Source organism: Lepus europaeus, chromosome 8 (genome assembly GCF_033115175.1).
Source record: "Lepus europaeus isolate LE1 chromosome 8, mLepTim1.pri, whole genome shotgun sequence".
In the NCBI taxonomy this organism is placed as follows: Eukaryota; Metazoa; Chordata; class Mammalia; order Lagomorpha; family Leporidae; genus Lepus; species Lepus europaeus.
This window is the reverse complement of record NC_084834.1, coordinates 79525629-79551348: the sequence shown is the minus strand read 5'-3', so window position 1 is coordinate 79551348 and position 25720 is coordinate 79525629. Positions and strand designations below refer to the sequence as shown.

General features: G+C 39.3%; 1 protein-coding gene across 1 annotated transcript in view; it reads right to left on the bottom strand.

The window, feature by feature from the left end:
• Positions 1-24246, bottom strand: part of STPG2 (sperm tail PG-rich repeat containing 2) — a 574923-nt gene extending 550677 nt beyond the window's left edge. Inside the window, exons 1-5 of the mRNA XM_062198909.1 lie at positions 24191-24246; positions 23838-23964; positions 13649-13758; positions 11193-11342; positions 8020-8184 (exon numbers count right to left, since the gene is read on the bottom strand). Of these exons, the coding sequence (XP_062054893.1) occupies positions 8020-8184; positions 11193-11342; positions 13649-13758; positions 23838-23946 (534 nt within the window). The 5' untranslated portion in view covers positions 23947-23964; positions 24191-24246. The remainder of the gene's footprint in view (positions 1-8019; positions 8185-11192; positions 11343-13648; positions 13759-23837; positions 23965-24190) is intronic.
• Between the last annotated feature and the right edge of the window lie 1474 nt (positions 24247-25720).

Here is a 25720-nt window from a genome sequence, read left to right as displayed (position 1 = left end):
GTGGAGGATGACCCAAGTGTGGACCCATGTTACCCACATACTTGGGCCATCCTGCGCTGCCTTCCCAAGATCAGAAGTGGAGCAGCAGGTACATGAACCAGTGCCAATATGGGATGCTGGCACTACAGATGGCAGCTTACCCCACTACACCACAGTGCCAGCCCTAACTACTAAATCTTAAAATAACTTTAAAGGAAATAAAACTGGAAAACACTACCAAAAGTTAGCAATATATTTCTCTTTACATAATTTATTAAAAACCCATCACTTTTATAGTACTCCAGCCAAAATATAAAACCTTAATCTATTCATAAAAATATACACAAACTATGAGGAAAAGTCTACAAAATAACTACCTGTAGTCTTTAAAAAATCAGTTATCAAAAACAAACTGAAGAACTGTTCCAAATTAAAGGAATCTAAAGAAACATGACAACCAAGTGCAACTGTATCACATTAGACTCTGAACCAAAAATTTGTATTTTTCTACAAAGAATACAATTGAGATAATTAGAAATAATGTCAAAACATGAAGATGACATAATAATATTATATGAATGAAATATCCAGATTTTGATCATTGCATTGTGGCTATCAAAGAGAATGTCTTTTTCTCAGGTTACTTACACTGATATCTTTTAGGGTTAAAGAGACATCATGTCAAAGTACTCTTGGAGCCAGCATTGTAGTATAGAGGGTTAACTCACTGCCTGCGGTGGCATCCCATGTGGGTGCTGGTTGTTGTGCCAGCTACTCCACTTCCTATACAGCTCCCTGCTAATACACCTAGGAAAGCAGTAGAAGACAGCCAAATGCTCAGGCCATCTCTCACCCACATGGGAGACCCAGATGGAGTTCCTAGCTCCTAGCCCCTGGTTTCATTCTGACTCAGGCCTGACCATTACTGCCATTTGGAAAGTGAACCCGAGATTGGAAGATATCTATCCCTTTTTGTTTCTCCCTCTCTTTTTGTAACTTTGCTTTTCAAATAAATAAATAAATCTCTAAAGTAAAATGTACTCTCAAATGGTTTATTAAAAATAATATATAGCGGACTGGGGCAAGATGGCGGAATAGGCAGGGAGCACATTGATAGTCCGGGAAGAGACAGGTTAATAAAAGTGGAGATACTGCAGGTTCAGGGAAGAGTAGGGGAAGAAACAGCAGAGGAAACTCTTCCAGAACTAGTGATTCACAGTGGACCTGCATGGAGAGCGTGGAGCCCAAGTTCGGGACACCAGCGGCAGACTCAACACACTAGCACTGGAACGCAAGGTGAGCTGAACCACAATAGCCCGAGACACCAGCAGGCAAGTGGAAAGAGACTTGAGGGAACGAGGCTTGAAACTCCGTGGGGAAAAGTTCACCAGGCTAACTAGAAGAGAGAGAGGGGAAAAAAAAGTGACCAATATGGACATGAGTTTCTCTCTCTCTGCTCACCCCTCAAAGGCGAGCAAGAAAGAGCAGGCGCCATTTTGGACATACGTCATAAGCAGGGCAACCTCAGGTCTGCACCGGCCCTGAGCCTAGCAGAAAAACCTGACTCTGGGAAGGGTGAAATAACAGGAGATTAGGATCTAACTTGGCAACCCAGTGGGAGACTGCAGGAGAATTGGAGCCCACACTGAGGGCAGCAGAGATTCCCTGTGTGGTCCTTGGGAAAGAGCTTCCCATCTCTGGCTCCTGTGGGTCTATCATTCGCCTGCTAACTACCTCCAATTACATTCAGCTGTGTGGAATTACTTCCCTTTTGAATCAAAAAAAAAATGAAAGAAAGAGAGATTTACCACACCTAACCTGGGAGTGTCATCTTTGACACACCCTCAACCCTGAGGAACCAAACAGAGCTCTCAGGCCACACTCATCTCAAGCCTCTAAGGCTCCACTGAAAGCAGACAGTACACTTAATATAGAGCCATAGTATAACAAGAAAAAACAACACAGTAAAAAAACCAAATATCTCCAACATGCCATACAACAAACACAAAAACCGAGGTAACAAGAACAAGGAAGACACTATGACGCCCCCAAATGAAAAAGACACCCCAATTCAAGATTATGAAGATGATGAGATAGAAGAAATGCAAGAAGCAGATCTCAAAAAATTGATAAGAACTTTAAGAAGTTCTCAAAAACAAATTCTTGAACTACAGAAATCCTTAATGGACAAGATAGAAAATCTCTCTCGTGAAAGTGAAATATTAAGGAGGAATCCAAATGAAATGAAACAACTAGAACAAGAAACTGTGATAGTGACAAGAAATCATAATGAAATGAAGAATTCAATAGATCAAATGACAAACACATTAGAGAGCCTTAAAAACAGAATGGGTGAAGCAGAAGAGAGAATATCGGACTTAGAAGACAGAGAACAGGAAAGGAAACAGGCAAACCAAAGAAAAGAAGAGGAAATTAGAATTCTAAAAAATATTGTCAGGAATCTACAGGATACTATTAAAAAACCCAACATTCAGGTTCTGGGAGTTCCTGAAGGCATGGAGAGGGAGAAAGGATTAGAAGGCATTTTCAGTGAGATAATAGCAGAAAATTTTTCCCAGGTTTGGAGAAGGACAGAGGCATCTTAGTACAGGAAGCTTATAGAACCCCTAATAAACAAGACCAAGAGAGAACCTCACCACGACATGTTGTAATCAAACTCACCACAGTGAAACATAAAGAAAAGATTCTAAAATGTGCAAGAGAGAAACATCAGACCACTCTCAGAGGATCCCCAATTAGACTCACAGCAGACTTCTCATCAGAAACCCTACAAGCTAGAAGGGAATGGCGAGACATAGCCCAGGTACTAAGAGAGAAAAACTGCCAGCCCAGAATATTATATCCTGCAAAGCTCTCATTTGTGAATGAAGGTGAAGTTAAGACTTTTCATAGCAAACAGAAACTGAAAGAATTTGTCGCCACTCATCCAGCCCTGTAAAAGATGCTTAAAGATGTCTTACACACAGAAACACAGAAACATGGTCAACAATATGAAAGAAGGTAAAGGAAGGAAACCTCACAGCAAAAGATCACAGGAAGCTCAATTTCTCTTTGACATAGAATTAAAATCTGATTCTCTGTTAAAGCAATGTGTTCAAGTAATCTATTATGTTCTCTTGATGTCTGTTAAATTCTAATTGTTCAAAAACAGCTGAATTTTTATTAAGAGCTATGGGTTATTTAAATATGTGCTTATTTTCAAAGATTTGAATAATCACCTTGTAACAATGATCAAATTTGGTCTATGTTATGTCATGATTTTAAGAAATCTTATTTCAACCAGATATTTTGGATTTTGAGCCTTCTTGGCATTCTTGACAGGTATTCAAAAAATCAAAGTTTCAAACAATCTGGACTCTAAAATTTCCAGTAAATCTTGGACTTTGGTTCTTCAAGTTTGTGCCCAACTGAAAAAATCGAAGGACCTATGTCTCTCATCTTATAGAGACACCAACTAATCAGGCTATTTGGATTATATTAGAAGGACTGTCAAGATGTGATGTGGTACCAGACTTTAAGTTTCTATAATGGAAAATGCTATTAATACAAATGTTTGAGAATTAAAAAGTCTAATTATCTTGTGTTACTAGACATGATAGTTATCTTAATGAGAAAGACCCCAGAGGCCTAAAGGGTTAAATACTTGTAAAATCCTACAGGTACTTTCAAAAATACTGTGAAGTAAGCAAGTGCCTCTTGTTGGTTGATGAGTTTATAATTTTAAACATGGCGACTTAAAGTCTTTTGTCATCCACAGTTATATATGATTTGCTGCTCATAAAACTAAAGTGTTGTTGGTTCTGTGTTTAGCTGTCCTCCTACAGGTTCCTTTGGACTTTTTCCAGCCACTTCTATTGTATTCAGTACTTTGGGATGGCTCTGTAAACAGATGAAGCCAATAATGTATTAACAGTACCAACTGAGAGAAAGTATGGTTAACTGAGGTTACTAAAAACAAAAAGCAATTCAAATCAATTGGCAATCTACAAAAAGAGTTAAAGATTTTAAAAGCTATTATTAAAATTGCTATATTGGTCTACTATGCTATGTTATATGTGTGTACATATTGGATGTCCACATGGGGAAATTTTATTAAGAGTTTTATTTTAATTGGCTTATAGATAAGATTGTCCATAGATTTCAGCTGCTAAAATCAATCAAAGATACATTTTAATTCGTGTGACCTGAATCTCTGCATCATATGTTTTATACTTGTTGGTAGAAAGAAACTAAAAACATTTTATATGGTTGTGCTTAAGTTTACTGGTTAAATAAACCACACCATGTTAGATATTTAAGAGGTGTTTCCAAATACATGATTCTTAAAATTTATAGAAGGCATTGGACCTTCTGGTAAATGTTTTCTTAAGTTGTTATCTAATGGTTGAAACTATTTGCTAAGTATTCATGTGATATTGCTATTGTCAGCAAGCGATCTAGGACTTGCTCCCTCATTTCTCTATTCTAAGCCCAACTTGTTCTTTCATTTCTCTATTCTCTTCAAGGTAGGAAACTAATTCTATTATGAAGGAATCTGTAGGATGCACAATTTAATCTTTAGACCTTATAAAAGAGATGGCTAACATTTTTCTGTAATAGCATAGCCAAAATAAGAAGTTCAATAATAATCTCATAGCTAGATTCACTTCGCCATCAGCCAAGTATACAGTAAGTAGAAAAAACCTCCCTTTCAGACCAAAGGGAAAGAAAGTTTTTAAGTGAGAATATAATTTTCCTCATGGGCATTGTCTACCTTAGAAAAACTACTACAGAACATGCCTGTGACTATAGACTTGTAGTTCAGGCCACTGAAGATTAGAGATGGGACACGGGCACTCCCTTGACTTGCATCCTCTGGTCTGCTTTAACAAAAACCAGGAGGAAAAGAAAGCTAGGCATCAGAAGCAATGGGTGGCAGGCCTATTAATGGCTGATCTGTACAGTGATCTGCCCTCAAGGAGACCCAACAGGCCAGTCCACTGCAGTGGCTTTCAATGTGGTAAGCCTGAGCTTCAGCAGAAGTCAGCTTGTGAAGAGCCCTGGCAGCTCTGCCAAGAGTTGGATCACTGGAAATGGACCTGCCCTGGAGTCGAAGGATGCCCAGGTCAGAGCCACAGATCTTATTGGCTCTAAGCTGAAAAGCCCTTCACTCAGCCCAACTTCCAAAGTGACCACTGCAGCTGAGGGTATGGCCAATTAGGGTCAGCAACATTGCAGGCAGAACTGTAAATTTCTTGTTAGAGATGCCCCCTGCCTTTACCTGGCCAGCTCTCCTCCCAGGCCAGCCAAGTAATGAAAGTCAACAGAGTGCCTTCCCCTAGGAGGTTCACACCTCCCTTAGGATGTACCCCATGTGAAGAGATAGATAGGTCTGGGCCTCTTAACTTACAAGGCCTAAAGCCCAACAGATTATTATCAAGCCCCTTCTATCAGGTTCTATTTGCCTCTCAATCAGAAAACTTAATTGTAGCTTAGACAGCACCTTTCTTAGCTCCTCTAATAATGACTCTGTCCTTTGTTCTAGACCCTGTCTAGCGCACTTGGGCCTCATTCCTTCGTAATCATAACCTCTACTCTACCACCAATGGCTCTACTCCCAACTTGTGTGTACTGATGGTCCTCTTCCCCACTTAATGCTGTATAATTGTTCAGACCTGGTAAATGCCACTCTTAGGATCATTGGTTACTATCCTCACCCTGTCTTTTATGACCTTGTCTAAATATGAGCAGAGTCGGCAAACTTGGAAGGCTTCCATAGCCTTGGCAACTCATGACGACAGCCTAGGGTGGTTACTGGCACCATAAACTAGAGTGTCAATTTGTTGGGTCAACAACAGGAGCCACTGTGCACTTGCTCCTCATGTAGGATCTCTGTCCTTAATGTGCTGTACATTGTAATTTAATGCTATAACTAGTACTCCAACAGTATTTTTTTCACTTTGTGTTTCTATGTGGGTGCAAACTGTTGAAATCTTTACTTAATGTATACTAAATTGATCTTCTGTATATAAAGAGAATTGAAAAATGAATCTTGATGTGAATGGAAGGGGAGAGGGAGCGGGAGAGGGGAGGGTTGTGGGTGGGAGGGATGTTATGGGAGGGGGAAGCCATTGTAATCCATAAGCTGTACATTGGAAATTTATATTCATTAAATAAAAGTTTAAAAATATATATATATAAATATACAGGGAGAAAAATGATGAAATAAATGTGATAAAATGTTAACAACTACGTGATCAAAGTAAACAATATATGCAAATTATTATTACAACTTTTCTATAATTCTGAAACTCCTTTAAAATTTAAAATTATTTTTTAAATTTATCTAACCGCTCATAATAAAAGAATTAGATCTAATATCTATATTCTTAAATTTAAAAAATATATTAAGTGGGAAATCACTAAACATATTGAAAACATTCACTTAATTTTTTTAAATTATAGAAATACACATTATTACATTTGAATATGTAATAAAGGTTTAGTACTTGCTCTGGCAATGAAAAAAGATGGAGAAAGAAGATTTAAGGGGATAATAATGCATTTTTTTTCAAATGTAGCTAACTCTGGCAGGCATTGTCTCCCAGTGGGTTAAACCAACACAAACACCCGCATCCCACACTGGCATAGCAGTTCAAGTCTCAGCTACTCACTTTTGATCCAGCTTCCTCCTAACTGTCCTGGGAAGGCTATGGATTATGACCAAAGCCCTTACTCCCAGCCACCCATATCAGATATCTGAATAAAGTTCTGACTTCTGCCTTCAGCCTGGCCCAGCCCCAGCTGATGTAGGTAGGCATTTGGGGAGTGAATCAGCAAATAGAAGATCTCTATCTCTCCTTGTTTCACTCTGCCTTTCAAATAAACAAACAAATAAATCTTGAAAAAATGAACATAGCTAACTCAAAAAGTGGCCAAATTTTAAATATATGATACCTGGGTAATATAGTATCTATATTTTGATATATAAATTATAATAGAAATGTTCTAGGAACCACAGATTTTAACAATTCAAAGATAAAAGACCCCCTCGAATTCTTGGGTATATCTATTATCACAAATCAAATAGTTTCTTTAGGTGTTTGAATCTAAGCCCAAAGATGGAGAACAACTAGACTATTGTGAATGTAGATTAAGTCAAATCCTGAGAATATCTACTATACTATGTCCAAAATGTCTCTTCAGCCTTCCCTTAAATCTATGCTTAATTTATGCCATTTTCCTTGCTAATATTTCATCTTTTGTGTTTTATAAAAATACAATAGGTTTAAAGCACTAGGTACTTCTGTCTCGTACCTAAGCAAAACCAGACATTCAATATATACTCAATATTTGTATGCCTGGGTAACTCACATTTCAACTAGCTGACTGAAATTTTGATTCAACTCTGCCTAGGTTTGAAATTTTATCTGGATTAGATGGATCTGTTACAATATGTTTGCTATTTTAATCAAAAAGAAGCCCCTTATCTTTTTTACAATCATTTGTTGAATAAATGATGTTTACACTCTGAGATTCAAATCATTTTATAAATAAAAATGTTCACTTTTTTCTTTCAAATTCAAGAAAAAAAATCTGCTTCATATATGACTAAACATGGTAGCAGAGACACCTAGCAATTTCACACATTCTTTCTTCCTAGATACACAGTTAGACAGTATTTCCCATCCTCCTTGGCAAGTATGGCCATGTGACTGAGTTTTAGCTCCCAGGCCTGGCCTACAAAAATCTCCCACTCATAATCTTCCAGCCTCTTTTACTAGCTAGATATAGATAAGATGACCAGGCCCTAGGGGATGACAGAAATACGAAGGGAATATGACTATGTCCTTGAATCTCTAATTGGAAGAAGGTCACTTATCAACAAGTAGTGTCCAGATGAATGGTGGCAAAATTCCTTTGTTTTAAATCACTGAAATATGGGTGTCTATTTGTTACCACAATTTGTATTACATGAACTAAAACGTGCACAAACAAACACAATCTTCCAACTGTCATTATGAAATGCATTATACTTACAAATAGAGGCTTATAGTATGCTGGACCTAGTGTGTCATCACTAGCAGGTGGAACACATTTTATAATACTATCATCCTCATTGATATGATAACCATATGACTGTCCACAAGAAGGAATTGAAGGAATATCCAGAGTTTTGGTAAGTGTTCGTGCTCTTGAAATTTTCTGTAAGGTAACATTTTATATTATTTACTCAAAGACACAAGGAAAAGAGAATTAGATATGAAATTTTATTAAAAGTTATTAAATATTTAAAATGAATTTCATAATATAAACCAAAAAAGTATTTCTAAAAGTAACTCAAAGGAGTAAATTCAAGTCTAATGTCATTTTATAAACCAGACTACTAAAGTCACCATAAAGATGTGTGAATTCTCTCTTATTTGCATCAGTTATGCACCTGCTTAGTGAAATAAATATTGATTCAAAGGCAAGAATTCCAAGAATCACATGAACAATTATGCTATTATGCAATTTGCCATACAAAAACACACTTTATATTTTTAATAACATTTCTGAGTTTCATTATTTTCCAGGTCCTAACTTATCTCCACATTACCCAGGCCTTGTATAAATACCCTAATCATGCACACTATGTACCAGGAAAATAATGCTAAATTAAAACAGAAAAATAAAAAATTTAACTATGAATTTGGTTATGTAAGTTATGTGAAGTCATATAAAAATTTATAAGAAAGCAAATGTGACAATATTGAAAGAAGCTTTGCAAAAACTAAAACAATGTTAATGTTAGAGGCTTTAAGGCGATTGTCCTCTTTTTAAAATTTGCTTTAATGTACAATACGTCTAAACAAAAACAGGAAGGAGTAACATTTAAAATATTAATATAAAATACATCAGATAAAAATATTGACATTCAAAGGATTTAGTTATTTGGATAATTAAGAATACATTGATCCCGGGCCGGCGCCATGGCTCACTTGGCTAATCCTCCGCATGCGATGCCGGTATCCCATATGGGCACCAGGTTCTAATCCCGGTTGCTCTTCTTCCAGTCCAGCTCTCTGCTGTGGCCCGGGAAGGCAGTGGAGGATGACCCAAGTCCTTGGGCCCTGCACCTGCATGGGAGACCAGGAGGAAGCACCTGGCTCCTGGCTTCGGATCGGTGCAGTGCGCCGGCCGTAGCGGCCATTTGGAGGGTGAACCAATGGAAGGAAGACCTTTCTCTCTGTCTCTCTCTCTCACTGTCTAACTCTGTCTGTCAAATAAAAAAAAAAAATACATTGATCCCTATTATTTCTGGAAAAAATAAGTACAATAGTTATAAACACATATGGACATATACAATTATGTTATAAACAAACTATCACAGAATTTTCTTTTTCTTATCACTATTAAGTACTTCCAATGACCCTCATGAGATTACTTACCGTATTAAAACAAGAAGCATGGAATGGTTTATTCTCCATTCAGTACTTTCAAAAAGTAATGACATGGTGTCAAGATTTTACAAAATAATGACCCTATCTCCTTCTCCAACCTCTATTCCTACTATTGTCCCTTACATCCTATACTTTAAACATCCCAAGAAACTTTGCTCTTCTCTGAGCATACCAGGCTACTAAACACCTCAGAGTCTATTAATGTTGTTTTTGCTGTCTAGAATCCTTTTCCTTTTCTTTATAACTTAGTAAATCCTTCTTGAAGGTCAAATTCAATTGTTTGTTCTATTCTTTCCTAGACTCCCACTTTAGGCTACTAGTGAAATTTGATCATGGTTCTAAGACATGATTTCATCACTTTCACTTTACTGAATTTCAGTCATTACTTTCCTGTTAAAATTACAGTTATCTGATACCCACATCAATAAATGTTTGATAAATCCTTACAAAAGTAAATGAACAGTTACTCTGTCCTCATACATGAAATCACTGATGTTTAAATACATTATAAAACTTTACCCCAATGTCATTACACTGACATTATTCAACTGAGGACTCAATCCTGAAAAATATCCTCTTCAATAGAGAACTGATTAAAATACAATTAATACAAACTACGTAAAGAAATCAGGGCAAGAGAAGGGATACGCTCTAAATAAACCATGAGCAAAATCCACTAGATACTATTATTTATTTCAAAGGAGGAGGTTTGGGTGTCAAAATTATTTGCTATGTAACAGCAGCACATCTTTCCAAACATATCACCTACTTTAGTCTCTACTATAAATTCCTCATTCCAGTTAAAACAGTCTCCTCATTACCTCTTCTTTTTTTTCCAAAATTTTTATTTATTATTTGAGAGACAGAGTTACAGATAGTGAGAGGAAGAGACAGAGAGAAAGGTCTTCCATCCGCTGGTTCACTCCCCAAATGGCTGCAATGGCCAGAGCTAAGTCGACCCAAAGCCAGAAGACAGGATCTTCTCCCAAGTCTCTCACATGTGTACAGTATTGGGCCATCCAATACTGCCCTCCCAGGCCATAGCAGAGAGCTGGATCAGAAGAGGAGCAGCCAAGACTAGAACCAGTGCCCATATGCCAGGGCCACAGCTGGAGGATTAACCAAATGCACCACGTGAAAGCCCCATCATTACTTCTTTAAAAACTCCACTTCTATATCTTCATTCATAGCATTCCATGTCTGGAATGAATATTACAATCTTATTCCTCAAATCCTATCTCAAGACCAGTCTCCTCCATAAATTCTCTATAAATTATACCATCCTATATTGCCATAGATATTTTTTAAATTTCTGTGGCATTTAATACATGATCATGCATTTAGAGCCTATCACATTTTGTCTTGAATTAGTAGTGACCTATATGTTCTTTTCCATCTAAATTTTTTAAACTTCTATACTTCAGGAATCACGTTTTTAATTTCTCTGCATTAACAATACTTAACACAGAGTTTCCTCTCTAATAGGTAAACTCAGATAGTCTTTCAAATCTTTCTTACTTCCTATTCCTCATAAACATTAGATTTCTTAAGCACAAAAATGAAGTTAGATACCAACACAGTTAAAAAATTTTTTATAAATTTTTAAGTACTCATTTAATTATAAACTAAATACAATATGGAGACTAAGAAATCTGCTAATTTTGTCAGTGAGGCTTTTTAAATGTACTAACATCACAAAAAATACTAAACCTTTTCTTTATCTTAACTAAAAGAAATGTCATGAAAGCATTATTTAAAATACCAACATACTGACTGAAGATGCTCTTTGGCCTCCAGTACTTTTCTGTATACTGTTCCAGGAAAACACTGATCATAGCTTGCTGGTCCTGGATTATCTGAAATAAACTTCTTAAAACGTTTCTCCCGGTTTTGTAGACTACGGCCTCCTTTTATATTACACTAAATTGGAGAGAAAAAAATATATAAAATAATTAAAAGCACTTTGCAGTTGATTTTTATTTGATAAATATTAAATATCACTATTAACATGTAGTGTATGTAGGATCTCTGTCTTTAATGTGCTGTACACTGTTATTCAATGCTATAACTAGTACTCCAACAGTATTTTTTTCACTTTGTGTTGCTATATGGGGGCAAACTGTTGAAATCTTTACCTAATATATACTAAACTGATCTTATGTATATAAAGAGAATTGAAAATGAATCTTGATGTGAATGGAATGGGAGAGGGAGCATGAGTTGGGAGGGTTGAGGGGGGAGGGACATTGTAATCCATAAGCTGTACTTTGGAAATTTATACTTACTAAATAAAAGTTTAAAAAAAAAACAGTTCTAGTAAAAGCAGGTAATAACAATTTTGTCAGTTTTAACTTAGAATCCAAACTAAAATTTATTATAGAGCAGTCTAAAAGAATACAAGAAAACTCAGGTTTGTTTTGTTTTGTTTTGTTTTGAAGATTTACTTACTTATTTCAAATCAGAGTCACAGAGCAAGGGAGATAGAGAATCTTCCATCCACTGGTTCACTCCCCAAAGAGTTGTAACTGCCAGGGCTGGGCCAGGCCAAAGCCAGGAGCTTCATTTGGGTCTCCCACATGAGTGCAGGAGCCCAAGCACTTGGGCAATCCTTCAAAGATTTAACAGGCACATTAGCAGGGAGCTGGACAGGAAGTAGAATAGCCAGGACTTTAACCAGCATCCATATGGGATTCTGGCAGCATATCACAGCACTGGCCCCAAGAAAACACAGTTTTTAAAACAGAAATCTGGGCTAGGGCCTGCACTATTGCATAGTAGGTTAAGCCTCTGTCTGTGATGCCTGCACTCTATATGGGCACCCATTGGAGACCCGGCTCTTCCATTTCCAATCCAGCATCACTGCCGATGGCCTGGGAAAGCAGTGGAAGATGGCCCAAGTGCTTCAGCCCCTGCACCCATGTGGGACACCCAGAAGAAGCTCCTGGCTTCAGATCTGCCCAGCTCCAGCCATTGCAGCCATTTGGAGAAGGAACCAATGGATAGAAGTGCTCGCTTGCTCTTTCTCTCTCTCTTATGTAACTCTGCCTCTCAAATAAATAAATAAATCTTAAAAAAAAAAAATAGGAATCAGAGACAGGAATTCTCAAAACTGCAGGGCAAAAACTGTGTATATTTTGCAAGGCCTGGGAAAATTTTACTTCCAAAATGAGTTTGAAAAATGCTGATATTCACATGGCAGCAAAAAAGAAAAAAAAAATTCTTGTTTAGGATTAATTATGTTCATTTTGGTAATCTCCAAGGAAGTTAATGTAGATTTATTGGCAACAGGTTGGTTTTATACTCAGATTACATTTTTGTTTTTGTTTTGTTTTGTTTTGTTTTGTTTTAATTGATTTGGCAAGCAGAGAGAGAAAGAGAGAGAGAGAAACATCTTTCATCCACTGGTTCATTTCTCCAATACCCAAAATACCCAGGGCTGGGCTAGGCTAAAGCCAACAGTCAAGAGCTCAATCCAAGTTCCTCAGGTAAGTGGCAGGAACCAGATTACACAACCTTATCACCTGGTGCCTACCAGGGTGTACATTAGCAAGAAGTTGGATCTGAATCAGAGGACCAACTTGAACTCACCCACACTCCTATATAAGACACACATGTCCATAGCAGTGTAGTAACTATTGCAGAGATTACTAACACCTAAGGTTATTTTTAGATTATTTTTAAACATTGTTTCTTACAAAGGAAGACATTGGGAGGAATCTTCCATGGCTCATCATGCAGCATATCTGGATTCTCCAGAATCAAAAATTATCAACTGACAAATAGTTAACTCAAATAAAATTCCAAAATGATAAAAGATGGTATCTGCAATTATGAAGATATCGGAGTTATAGCCACTGTTTCTGATGGACCATTGCATATATTCTGGTCAGACTCTTATGTCTATAAAGAAACAGGATATAGATGAAACAGCTATAGCTTTTGAAAACCAATTCCTTCACTGTTTTGACAATCTCTTCCAGATATATTGACCTCCCATTCTTTTGGCTAAATGGTTTGTACCTTATAGGATTTATAGAACAATGAAAAACACCCGATAAAGCAACCAATATCAAACTCATTTTTTCTATTACTCAAATTACAAAATATAGATTAAAAAGAGAAAGAAAACTCTAATAGGGGAAAAATATAACAAATGACATTTGGTTCCATTAGGGGAAGAAAATACGACTTTCACTGACTCAATTATAATGAATTTATAAATGTACCTGTGCTTCTGAAACATTATAGTGTCCTGGACCTGGACCATCTTTCTCAGTGTTAGAGGCAACAGAAGTACTTTCTCTGGCAGCCAAAGAAAGAAATGGTGCATAGCCACCTATAAAAATAAAATCATATTTAATGGCAGGTAAAATAACATTCCAAGGATTTCAAAGAAAAAACACTCAGATAAAATCATTTAGAACATTCAGGGCCTGGTGCTGTTACTGCCGCCTGCCGTGCCAGCATCCCATATGGGCACTGGTTTGAGTCCCAGCTGCTCTACTTCCCATCCAGCTCTCTGCTGTGGCCTGGGAAAGCAGTAGAAGATGGCCCAAGTCCTTGGGCCCCTGCACCCACGTGGGGGACCCTGAAGATTCTCCTGGCTCCTGGCTTCGGATCAGCACAGCTCTGACCATTGCAGCCATCTGGGGAGTGAGCCAGCTGATGGAAGACCTCTCTCTGTGTCTCTCCTCTCTATGTGTAACTCTGACTTTGAAATAAATAAATAAATCGTTAAAAAAAAAAAGAACACTCAATATTGAGACTATTTTTCAGAACTAATGGCTTGTCACAGAAGTTATTACTTTTTAAAAATAAGATCCATTTTTAAAAAGTAAAAATTGGATCAGAACCTTTATTTTTTAATAAATATAAGAAACTACAGAACTTATCAGAAAACAAAAAAAATACCCAAAGGAAAAAAATTATTTTTTCTAATATATTTGGTCAGAATGAAAATGGCATTGTAACATGGTATAACGGGATGAAGGTGAGTAAGGACACAATAAACCTTACTAGTCATATTTTAGGAGCAGTAGACCTCATATGGTTAATGAAACACTCCAGTCTCTTAACCCAATGCTTTTCACCTTTCAGATGCCGGCCACATAATGTTTTGCAGCACTCACCCACCCAGAATGTGTTGTTTTGCCCATATTAAGATCAAGCCATCCATTCTCCTTCCACATTTTTCTCAAGAAATTGTAATGATGCTTGAGATTTATAACAAATAATCCTGTTTTTGGATCCACAACCAGTTTTGGTGTTTGGCTGCTTACTCCTGAGCCCCTGTCTCTAATTCTTGATGCATTATTAGTCTTATCCTCCTAAGCACAGCTTTCCCTTTTGAAATCCTTAAAAACTCTGAACTTTGTTCACTCAGGAAGATGGGAGCTCTTTAGGTGTTTTTCTGCTATATTCTCATTCTATCAATAGAATGAACTTTCTCTTTATCCTCAAACTTTGTCTCATTACTCCAATTCAGCAACAGTGACAAGGACAGGACTTGTGGTAAAAGTAGTTCTATTTATCTGATAAAAAATTTTTAACCTTCAAACCTGTTTCATGTTTTGAAATAGCATATGTTATTTTTATAGAATAAATTATAGAAATGTTTAGCAAAAGAAGATAGTCGTTAATGTCTCCTTGCTTTCACATATCATATTTCTGGATTGTGCAACTCTAAACATGTTTATAAATCCAAGATAAAACTTCACTGAAATAAGCAATCATAAAATTTGACAAACATGGAGAGTACTAAAGACTTATAAAAAAATATTCAAGAACCATAATGACAAAATCAGTGCAGTTTAAGCAAAATAGATATTAAAAGCTGATGGAGGGGCCGGCGCTGTGGTGCAGCTGGTTAACACCCTGGCCTGAAGCACCGGCATTCCATATGGGCTCCGGTTCTAGTCCCAGCTGCTCCTCTTCTGATCCAGCTCTCTGCTACAGCCTGGAATAGCAGTAGAAGATGGCCCAAGTCCTTGGGCTTCTGCACCCACGTGGGAGACCCAGAAGAAGCTCCTGGCTCCTGGCTTCAGATCGGCACAGCTCCAGCCATTGCGGCCATCTGGGAAGTGAATCAGCGGATAGAAGACCTCTCTCTCTGTAACTCTGTCTTTCAAAGAAATAAAAAATAAATCTTTAAAAAAAAAAAAAAGCTGATGGAGAATAAAGCAGCTATATTCAACTGGTAACAAAAGAATGAAAGTAAGGACTCAAAACTTGTATACTAGAGACCAGCAATATGGCACAGTGGATTAAGCCACTACTTGCAACACCAGCATCCCAATACTGGAATGCCAATCCAAGTGTTGGGTTTCAGTTCCAGCTGCTCTGCATCCAATCCAGCTCGCTGCTAATGCACCTGGGAAGCCAGAGGAAGATAACCCACATATATGGGCCCCTGCCATCCACATGAGAAACCAGGATGGAATTCCTGGCTCCCGGCTTCAGCCTGACCCAGACCTGGTTATTGCAGCCATTTCAGGAGTAAACCAGCAGACGGAAGATCTCTCTCCCTTTCCCTTTCACTCTGCACTTCAAACAAATACATTTTTTAAATAACATGTACACTAAAAGAACACGTGTGCAAATCTAAGAATTTATGAGGCCAGCACTGTGGTGCAGTCAGTTAAGCCACAGCTTGCAGAGCCAGCATCCCACATGAGTACCAGTTCAGGTCCTGGCTGCTCCATTTCCAGTCCAGCTCCCTGCCAATGTACCTGGGAAGGCAGTGGAAGATGGCCCCAGTGCTTGGGCCCCTGTACCCATGTGGAAGACCTAGAAGAAGCTCCTGGCTTCTGGCTCAGCCTGGCCCAGTCCCAGCTGTTGTGGCCATTTGAGGAGTGAACCAGTAGATGGAGGACCCCTCTCCCTCCCTCCCTCCCTCCCTCCCTCCCTCCCTTCTCTCTCTCTCTCTCTCTCTTTCTCTCCCTCCCTCCCTCCGTCCCTCCCTCCCTCCCTTCTCTCTCTCTGTAACTCTGTCTTTCAAATTAGTATAGTAAATATCTTACTGATAGTAAAATATAATCTATTGGGCCAGCACTGTGGTTCAACAGGCTAATCCTCTGCCTAGCAGTGCTGGCACCCCAGGTTCTAGTCCCGGTCGGGGTGCCGGATTCTGTCCTGGTTGCTCCTCTTCCAGGCCAGCTCTCTGCTATGGCCCGGGAGCACAGAGGAGGATGGCTCAAGTGCTTGGGCCCTGCACCCCATGGGAGACCAGGATAAGCACCTGGCTCCTGGCTTCAGATCAGCTCGGTGCTCCGGCCACAGCACGCCGGCCACGGTGGCCATTGGAGGGTGAACCAACGGCAAAAAGGAAGACCTTTCTCTCTCTGTCTCTCTCTCTCTCTCACTGTCCACTCTGCCTGTCAAAAATATATATATATAATCTAATTATGTCCAGTGTTGTGGCACAATGGGTAAAGCTCACACCTGTGATGCAGATGGTATCCCATATCAACCATCAGTTCAAGTCCTGGTTCCTCCACTTCCAATCCAGCTTCCTGTTAATGTGCCTGAGAGGGCAGCAGAAGATGGTCCAAGTACTTCTCCCAGGTGGGAGACCCAGATGCAGCTCCAGGCTCCTGGTTTTGGTTTGGCCTAGCTCCAGCTTTTGAGGCCATTTGGGGAGCAAATCACTGGACAGAAGATCTATCTACCCATCTAGTTTTCAAACTGCCTTTCAAACAAATAAAACTTTTTTTAATTTTTATTAATCTATTTAAAATTAGAAACTATTTTTTTCATAAAAAGATTTATTAATTTCTTCAAAAGGTAGAGTTACAGAGAGAGACAGACAGACAGTTAAATCTACCTTTCACTGGTTCACTATCCAAATGGCTGCAACAGCCAGAGCTGGGTTGATTTAAAGCCAGGAGCCAGGAGCTTCTTCCAGTACCGCCACAAGAGTGGTGCAGGCGCCCAAGCACATGGGCCATCTTCCACTGCTTTCCCAGGCCATTAGCAGGGAACTGGATAAGAAGTAGAGCAGCCAAGACTCGAACCACTGCCCATACAGATGCCAGAGCTGCAGGCTGCTGCTTTACCCACTACACCACAGCATCAGCCCCTGAAATAAAATCTTACTTTGAGGCCTAAGTATATTACTAAACAACTCAAAATATTATTTAGCTGTGTTAGCAATGTCAGCATAAAAGAAGTAAGCAAACATTCTCAAATAAACAACAATCTCTTTGGCTCTAAAAAAAAGTATTACAGTAATTTTAAACAAGGAAAAACATCTCAAGTGCCATAATGGATGACGATGCACAAAACTAAAAAGGAAGAGAAGTTCTTTTCCACATAGAGGATGCTGGGAAAAGATCCATGGAAGATGTTAAAATTCTGAGTAATAATTTTATAAATGATGGTTTAAGTTGGTTGTCCCATAGCAGAAAAAGAAAGCAAAGAAAAAGAAGATATAAAACACACTCAGAAAAGTAACAAAGACCACAAAAACAGAAATCCTTAAAAGCAAGCCAAAGTTCACTTTGAAAAGGCAGCAGTTGTCTGTTAAAGAAACTCAGCACACCAGAAAAACACTCCAAATCTCACAAAGTAACCAAAGAACAGCATTTTAGATTTCATTCAAAACACATAAATATACACTTACACACATACCTATCAAGCAACAGATTTTATAAAGTAAATTGTACAAATTACCACAGCATACTTCCAAGAGGCAGAAAAACATTACCTATAAACAGGAAAAAAGTCAATGAAAAGAAATGTAATAATGAGAGGATGAAGACAAGCGTTTGATGCAATGGTTATGACACCACCTAGAACACCTGCATTGTACATTATCCATCTCAGAGTGTGGGTTCAAGTCTCAAATTGGCTTCCAATTATAGCTTCCTGTTATGCACACCCAGGGATGCAGCGAATAATAACTCAAATATGTGGTTCCCTGCCACCCAATGGGAGATGCAGATTGAATTCCAGACTCCTAACTTTAACTTAGACCAGGCCTGGCTGATGAAGCCATTTAGGGTGGTGAACCAGAAGATGGATGTTATCTTTCTCTCTCCCTCTCTCCCATCATCATCATCATCACCATCCACTGGTTCACTCCCCTAAATGCCTATAATACCCAGGGCTGAATGAGGCTGAAGCCAGAACTCAATCTATAACTATGCTAAATAGGTAACTGGGGCCTAAGAACTTGAGCCATACCTATTGCCTCCCAGGGTGCAGTAGCATAAAATTGGATCAAAGGCAGAGCCAGGATTTGAATGCAGGCACTCTACTATGGGATGCAGGTATCTCAGGCAGCACCTTAACCACTGTACAAAATACTCACCCCAAAAAGGTTTTATGTTTAGGTTCACACAGACAATAATGTAATGTTTACATAGATAGGAAAACTATGAAAGTTAAGGTCAAACTAGTTCTAAGAGTTGCCATCAGAAAAATGGCAGAATCTAATAAATACACCCACACAAAAGTAAAATTCATTAAAAGTACTGATTCGTTAAGAAACAAACACACAATAGCCCCATGTACTCAACATTTAACAATTCATGGAAAATCTGCATTATGAAAAAACTATACATAAATTTCAAAATGTCTAGCAACAAAATAGATATTATTAGTTCTACTTTCCAAAAATCTTTGGATTTCCCTTGTATACAAGTAGAAAGAGACGACATAAAGAACCAAGAAAGCTAATCTTAACAAAGTTTTCAATATTATAGTACTTTTTCTTTTCTTTTTTTTTTTTTTTTTTTTTTTTTTGGACAGGCAGAGTTAGTGAGAGAGAGAGACAGAGAGAAAGGTCTTCCTTCTGTTGGTTCACCCCCTAAATGGCCGCTACAGCTGGCACGCTCCACCGATCCAAAGCCAGGAGCCAGGGCTTTCTCCTGGTCTCCCATGCAGGTGCAGGGCCCAAGCACTTGGGCCATCCTCCACTGCCTTCCCAGGCCACAGCAGAGAGCTGGACTGGAAGAGGAGCAACTGGGACAGAATCTGCTGCCCCAGACGGGACAAGAACCCCGGGTGCCTGCGCCGCAGGTGGAGGATTAGCCAAGTGAGCCGCAGCACTGGCCATACTATAGTACTTTTTCAATAAGCTTAAAGTATATATGAAATTTGACCACAAGTCAAACCTCAAGGAAATTAAAATGTTTATAAGCTCCATGAAGGAGAGATTTTCCCATTTTATTCATAGCTGCATATTTAATGCTTATAATTAGAGAGACCAACTGTCCCAGTTTACCCATAACATGAGAGTTTTGGTGCTAAAACCAAGACAGTCCCTGAGAAAGCAGAATGTTTGGTCAGTTATCATAGTGCCTTGCTTAGTAAACAATACATATAGACTCAGTAATATTATAAACTATAATTTTAGTTATTCATTCAACAATATGCATACTTTATTATGTATTTGATATGCATGCATGATAGGCAGTGAGGCATAACAATAAATCAGATAAATCTGGCTTCAAATAACATATTGTACTACAAATAGTGCTGCTAATAATTAAGGTATAAAATATAGAAAATGGCTCAGGGAAATGGAGTCTGATTTGGGACATATAGATAAATTGACAATGTGAGGTGTCAATTATAAACGATAAATCAAACTGGCAGCAGGAATTAATAATATAGGAGAGAAAAGGATTTTAATGGAAAGAAAGAAGTTCAGCTTGATATATATCAAATTTGAGGCATCAAGCAAAAGATAAATCAAACTGGCACGAAGCAGTAAAAATCCATTCTGAGGAAGAAGATGGGAAGTATAGGATTAAAAGACAAGATCTATAGCCATAAAGACAGCCACAGGACAAAGAAAAGGGCATTCTTCACATATAGGAAATAACTAGGCCTTTGAAATATGCACTCATCTTCAGGAACATAAACATATACAGCAATTACACACATTTATTTAAACACAAATAAAGATAGATTGCCTTCCCTGAGGCAGCTTCCTTATATTCTGATCGGTTAATAAGTAAAAATCATCATTGTTGGCATAAGCATACAGGCACATCTATGGGACCACAGACAACTAACGCTCTGTGGCAGACAAAACTAATTACTCTCTCATAAAAGAAGATATCTTGGAAAAAAAATATATTTAGGAAGTGTTATCACCCAACTTAGATGGCTAATATAGAACCCAAATAGATAATGAATATACAGCTAATGCAAGGTTATGTAAGTAAGCTCAAAAAGCAACAAAATTCTCCTTCGCACAATAATGCCAGGAAAGGTAACAATATTAAATAATTCTGGAAATGATACACTATGGATTAACACCAAGCAGGACATATACAGTAAGAGGACAGTATAGTTAGTAGACAGAAAGTTTGAGAATAAAAGAGTATACACACCTCTAAAGTGTTCTGTTCTTGTGAGGCTCGAGATAACCAGTAAGCAATACAAAGTCCCAATATCTTCTCTTTCCACCTCATACTGTGTAAAAATCCACCTAATCCTGAGCTGAAATAAACGCATAGTCTGGGTATTATTGGTCTTAAGGACAGGTGAGGTAAAATGTACCACCTAGCAAAGAAGTGATGAAAGGAACACCTATTCCTCCTCTTATCAGCACATCACCCCTGAGTATTGCTTTAAAAAAACGACCTGCAAGATGCAGATGCTCAAAGTTCCAAGGTATGGAATTTCCTAGTTTGTTTCATCAGTAAACAAGGCACATCCTATTAAACAGTAAAAGGGCCTTGACACACTCCACTTGCTACACTCTAAGCCAAATTAACACACATTGTAAGAAATTTTAATTGTCATATGTGCCTCAATATAATTTTATTTCATGATTTGCTTGTTTTTATTGAGAACCATTTGTTGGTTACAATATTGAGCTAAAAATTGAGAATAATGGAGTAGAGATCATGGTTACTGCCCTCAAACAGTTCATTTTTTAGTGGTGCTCCAGGTAACTTAAACAGTAATTATAATATATAGTTAAAGTGCTGTAAAAAAAAAAAGTCATTAAGGAGTCAGAGAAGAAAAACCTGAGAAAAAAGAGTCAGAACAATTTACTTTAGCTGAGTCTCAAAGAATAAAAAGGAATTAGCCAAGTGAAGCAGAAAGAGTATACTGGTCAAAGATCAACTACAAATATATAGAGGTAAGCAAGCAATAACTTATGAAACTAGTAAGTTATAATTACTAAAATGTATATCAAGTGTATGTGGAGGTGTGACTGCCTGGAAAGATCAGGTAAAGTAGAAAACCAAGTCAGAGATCAGAACGTTAGACAGTGAGAGAGAAAAGTAGGTCTTCCTTTTCCGTTGGTTCACCCCCGAAATGGCTGCTATAGCCAGCGCGCTGTGCCGATCCGAAGCCAGGAGCCAGGTGCTTCCTCCCGGTCTCCCATGCGCGTGCAGGGCCCAAGCACTTGGGCCATCCTCCACTGCACTCCCGGGCCACAGCAGAGAGCTGGACTGGAAGAGGAGCAACTGGGACTAGAACCCAGGGTGCCAGCAACGCAGGCGGAGAATTAGCCAAGTGAGCCGCAGCGCCAGCCGAACCATAAAATTTAAATAGAGAAAGAAGACCAATTATAAAAAGATTTTAAAGATGGAATCAATAGGTCTTATTGATCAACAGAAGCAGTTAAGCAGAGAAGAAGCCTAGAAAAAGCCCAAGGCTTAAAATTCATGATAGACAACTAGGGAATTTTTTTTAAGGATCCAGTTTGGTAGGAAAATTATGAGTTCAGAAATTGGGGCGGGCGCCGCGACTCACTAGGCTAATCCTCCACCTTGCGGCGCCGGCACACCGGGTTCTAGTCCCGGTCGGGGCGCCGGATTCTGTCCCGGTTGCCCCTCTTCCAGGCCAGCTCTCTGCTGTGGCCAGGGAGTGCAGTAGAGGATGGCCCAAGTCCTTGGGCCCTGCACCCCATGGGAGACCAGGATAAGCACCTGGCTCCTTGCTTTGGATCAGTGCGATGCACCGGCTGCAATGGCCATTGGAGGGTGAACCAACGGCAAAAAGGAAGACCTTTCTCTCTGTCTTCTCTCTCTCACTGTCCACTCTGCCTGTCAAAAAAAAAAAGAAAAGAAAAGAAAGAAAGAAATTGGAATTTCAGATGGTTGAAGACCACTCAGGGAGAGATATCCAAAAAGCAAACTGTAATGCTGAAGACTTACATCAGGAGAAATCTTATTTTGGAGACACAAATCACATATATATCTCTAAAGACTTAAATTCTGGGAGTGTTCAAATAAAAATATGGATAGTATTTGATGTTATAAATATGAATAAGAAAGTACACCTGAGAAAAGCAACAAGCAAAGGATGAAAAGTACAGTGTGTACATGCTTAAGTGTTAAAAGGCGGGGGGGGGGGGGGGGGGGGGCTGGAGAGGGAGAAAAAATGATTCTCCCCTTCAGCACTTAACAAATGTTTATCAGGTCCCAACCTGAATCAGGAACTCTTCCAACACAACAGTAAGAAAAAGCAACCAGGAGAAAACAATGATGTTACATACTCTGTAGTAAGAAGTATATCTAAAATAGAAAATAGCACTTTGTATCAATGATAAAAAACCATCCTAGGTGCAAGCACTTTGGGAGATCACTGGTGGCAAGTTGTTGGGGAGTTCATTGCTTTAAACAGCACACCTGCATTAAAACAGTTTTAATAAGCTTCAAGAATACTGAGATCAGATGTTGAAAAGTAGTGAAATACAAGATTTAAAACACTGACAGATGATAAAATTGTACTACTCCCAAAGAATCCTAAACCAACCCCAATCTGATCAGTTGGTGTCAACTGATCCAGAATAATGAACCCTGGCTTTTGTGTAAAAATACAGACATAGGGTACATGTGGGGAAAATACAGGTTAACAAAGGAAAAACTGTAATTTGGATGGTATTAAGCTCCAGAAAATCAGAACAGAAAAAGTAGAAAGCAAATTGATGTATTAAAAGTCTTCCCTAGCTTACTACCTGCAAATAATTGAGAAGAGCAATTACTTAACTTCATCTTCACTCCCTCTCTCAAAAATAGGAGTGTAGTTTTTCTTTACAGAATGTGGGAAAAGGGGTTCTCACTAAGTATGTTCAAGGGGAATGAGGATGATCAGATTCGACCCATTTGAGAAAAAGAAATGAGATTATAAATTATATTCCAAAATAGAAATGTAGAAGTGACATATTAGTAAAGTCCCTGGTTACTGTTAAGAAAGGTGTGTGAGGCAGAATTACAATTTAAAAAAAAAAAAAAAAAGGCAGAAAGAATTAAAAGGACTTGTGCTTCATAGAGTCCACAGAACCGGGATACCAAAATCCTAGGCGTAGTGTTTTTTCCGCTTACTTCTATGTCGTGCTTGTGAAGCGGTGCCATCTGCTTTTATGTTTCAGTCAGACACACAGGCGGAGCGGGCAGAAGGTGGGGAGCCCGCCACACGAGGCTTGCCTGTTCCTACATCTCTTACCTGTTCTTCGCTGCTTCAGGAAAGGTACCTGGTAGGATCCAGGACCCACATGTGCCTCAGTGCTGCCACCTTCAACCAATCTGAGCAACCGGGGAGCCCGATCATACATAACGGGAAGCGGTGGAGACTGAAACGGCGAAGGAAAAAAAAAAAGGCAGCTAGAGGTGTGGAGCAAAAGACGGCAGACACCAATCGCAAACGCCTCAAAACTCTCGTAAGCCAGGAACTGCTAATAGAAGCGCTCTCTCTACCCTCCCAATAGTGCCAGGTTTCCCCCAGGTGGATTCCCAGCCCTTGGTAAACTGTGGGGCAACATGGGGAGTGCCTAGCGATAAGACCTCCCACAAAATCACCTAGTCACCAGGCCAGAGCCCAGGCGCTCCTCCACCGAAGGCGCTGAGGGGGGAGGTGCCCGCCCCTGTGCTTCCGGTCCTGACTCCGCCCATTTCCCTCCGCCCCGGAAGACTAGGGGGGAGGCGGGTTCCTACTCTGGAAGGAGGGTTGGCGCTACCTTGCCAGGACGCGACCCACGACGGAGCATGCGCGCCAAGTGGCGCCCGGCGTTCCCGCGCTCCGCTGCGCGCCCTTCGCCTCAGAGCCCCTGTTAACTCGTGAGCTGTGTTAAGTCCCTGACCCTTTTCACTGTGCTGTAAAGCCCTAGAAAATACGTTGTAAGGGGTGAGGCCGAGAGACCACGATCGATACTCTCTGTAGGTCAGTCAGGACGACGGCAGACTCAGCAAAAACTGAAAGAAAAAGCAGAACACGAAGGCGAGACTAGGTTCCAGAAGCTCGCCCCGACTCCTAGGGCAGCTACACTCGGACCCACGGATTAGGAGTGTATCTGACTTTATGCCCTAGATCAGTCAAACCTTGCTGAGAGGAACCCGGAGTAAGGGGGAGGAACAGGAAATGGGGAACCAGGGAAAGGACAAGAAGCGCCGCCGCAGCTGAAACACGCTGGGCATGTGCAGGTGAGTGAAAGCGGCTTCTGTGGTCAGGTGCAGGGCAGCGGCAACTTTGGTTCAAATGTTTATAAAGCAAGGTGAAGGCACTGCGAAAGCCCAGTTCATCCCACTAAACCTACGGCCCTTTTAGCCTCAAACAGCGGGAAGCTGGCTTCCTCAAAGGTCTTGAGAAGTCTGTCAAAATCCACCTCCACTAGTCTAGGACTGTTTTCAGCAATAAGCCTATTCAGATCCTTAAACGCTTAGAAAACTCGTAACCTGACCATGCTTTACCCCCAGCAATGGTATTTTACTTTGTCCCTACTGAAGATTTTTATGGCACTTACACTCTGGCATGTGATGTTACTCGCTTCAGTGCGTCCTTTATTATGGCTTAGTTGTGCCATTATCTGTTGGAATATTTTCCCTATAAGGCTATATGCTTCTCAAACCTGTATCTGTAAAAGGGTTCTCCTACAAAATAGCTATCCAAATAACACACTTATTTGTCCACTGAAAAACACACAAGTATATACCATAGGTTCCATACCCTGCTAAGTTAGGGATACAAAGCTATTTAAAAAAAAAAAAAAAGTCCCAATTCTCAGGAGTTTTTGTTGGGAAAACAGAAATAAAAACAAGAAATGATGAACAAGATGTATAAAATGCCAGAAAACTAATGTTGGAAACCTCACTACAGGATCACTGATCCTTTCTCACGGACTTCAATGCTCCCTCCATTGTTAGAGAAACCCTCATAGTCCTTTCAATGTTAATTTAATCTTATTTTCCCAAGGTGCCACAGTTACTTATTCAGAAGATCTAGAATACATTTCTTATGACAGAAGTAAAAGAATAAAAGAGGTAAAAACAGAAAAAGCCATATGTATTGGAAGATAATCCTCTGATATTGTAAAAATTAGCCGCCTTGAATAT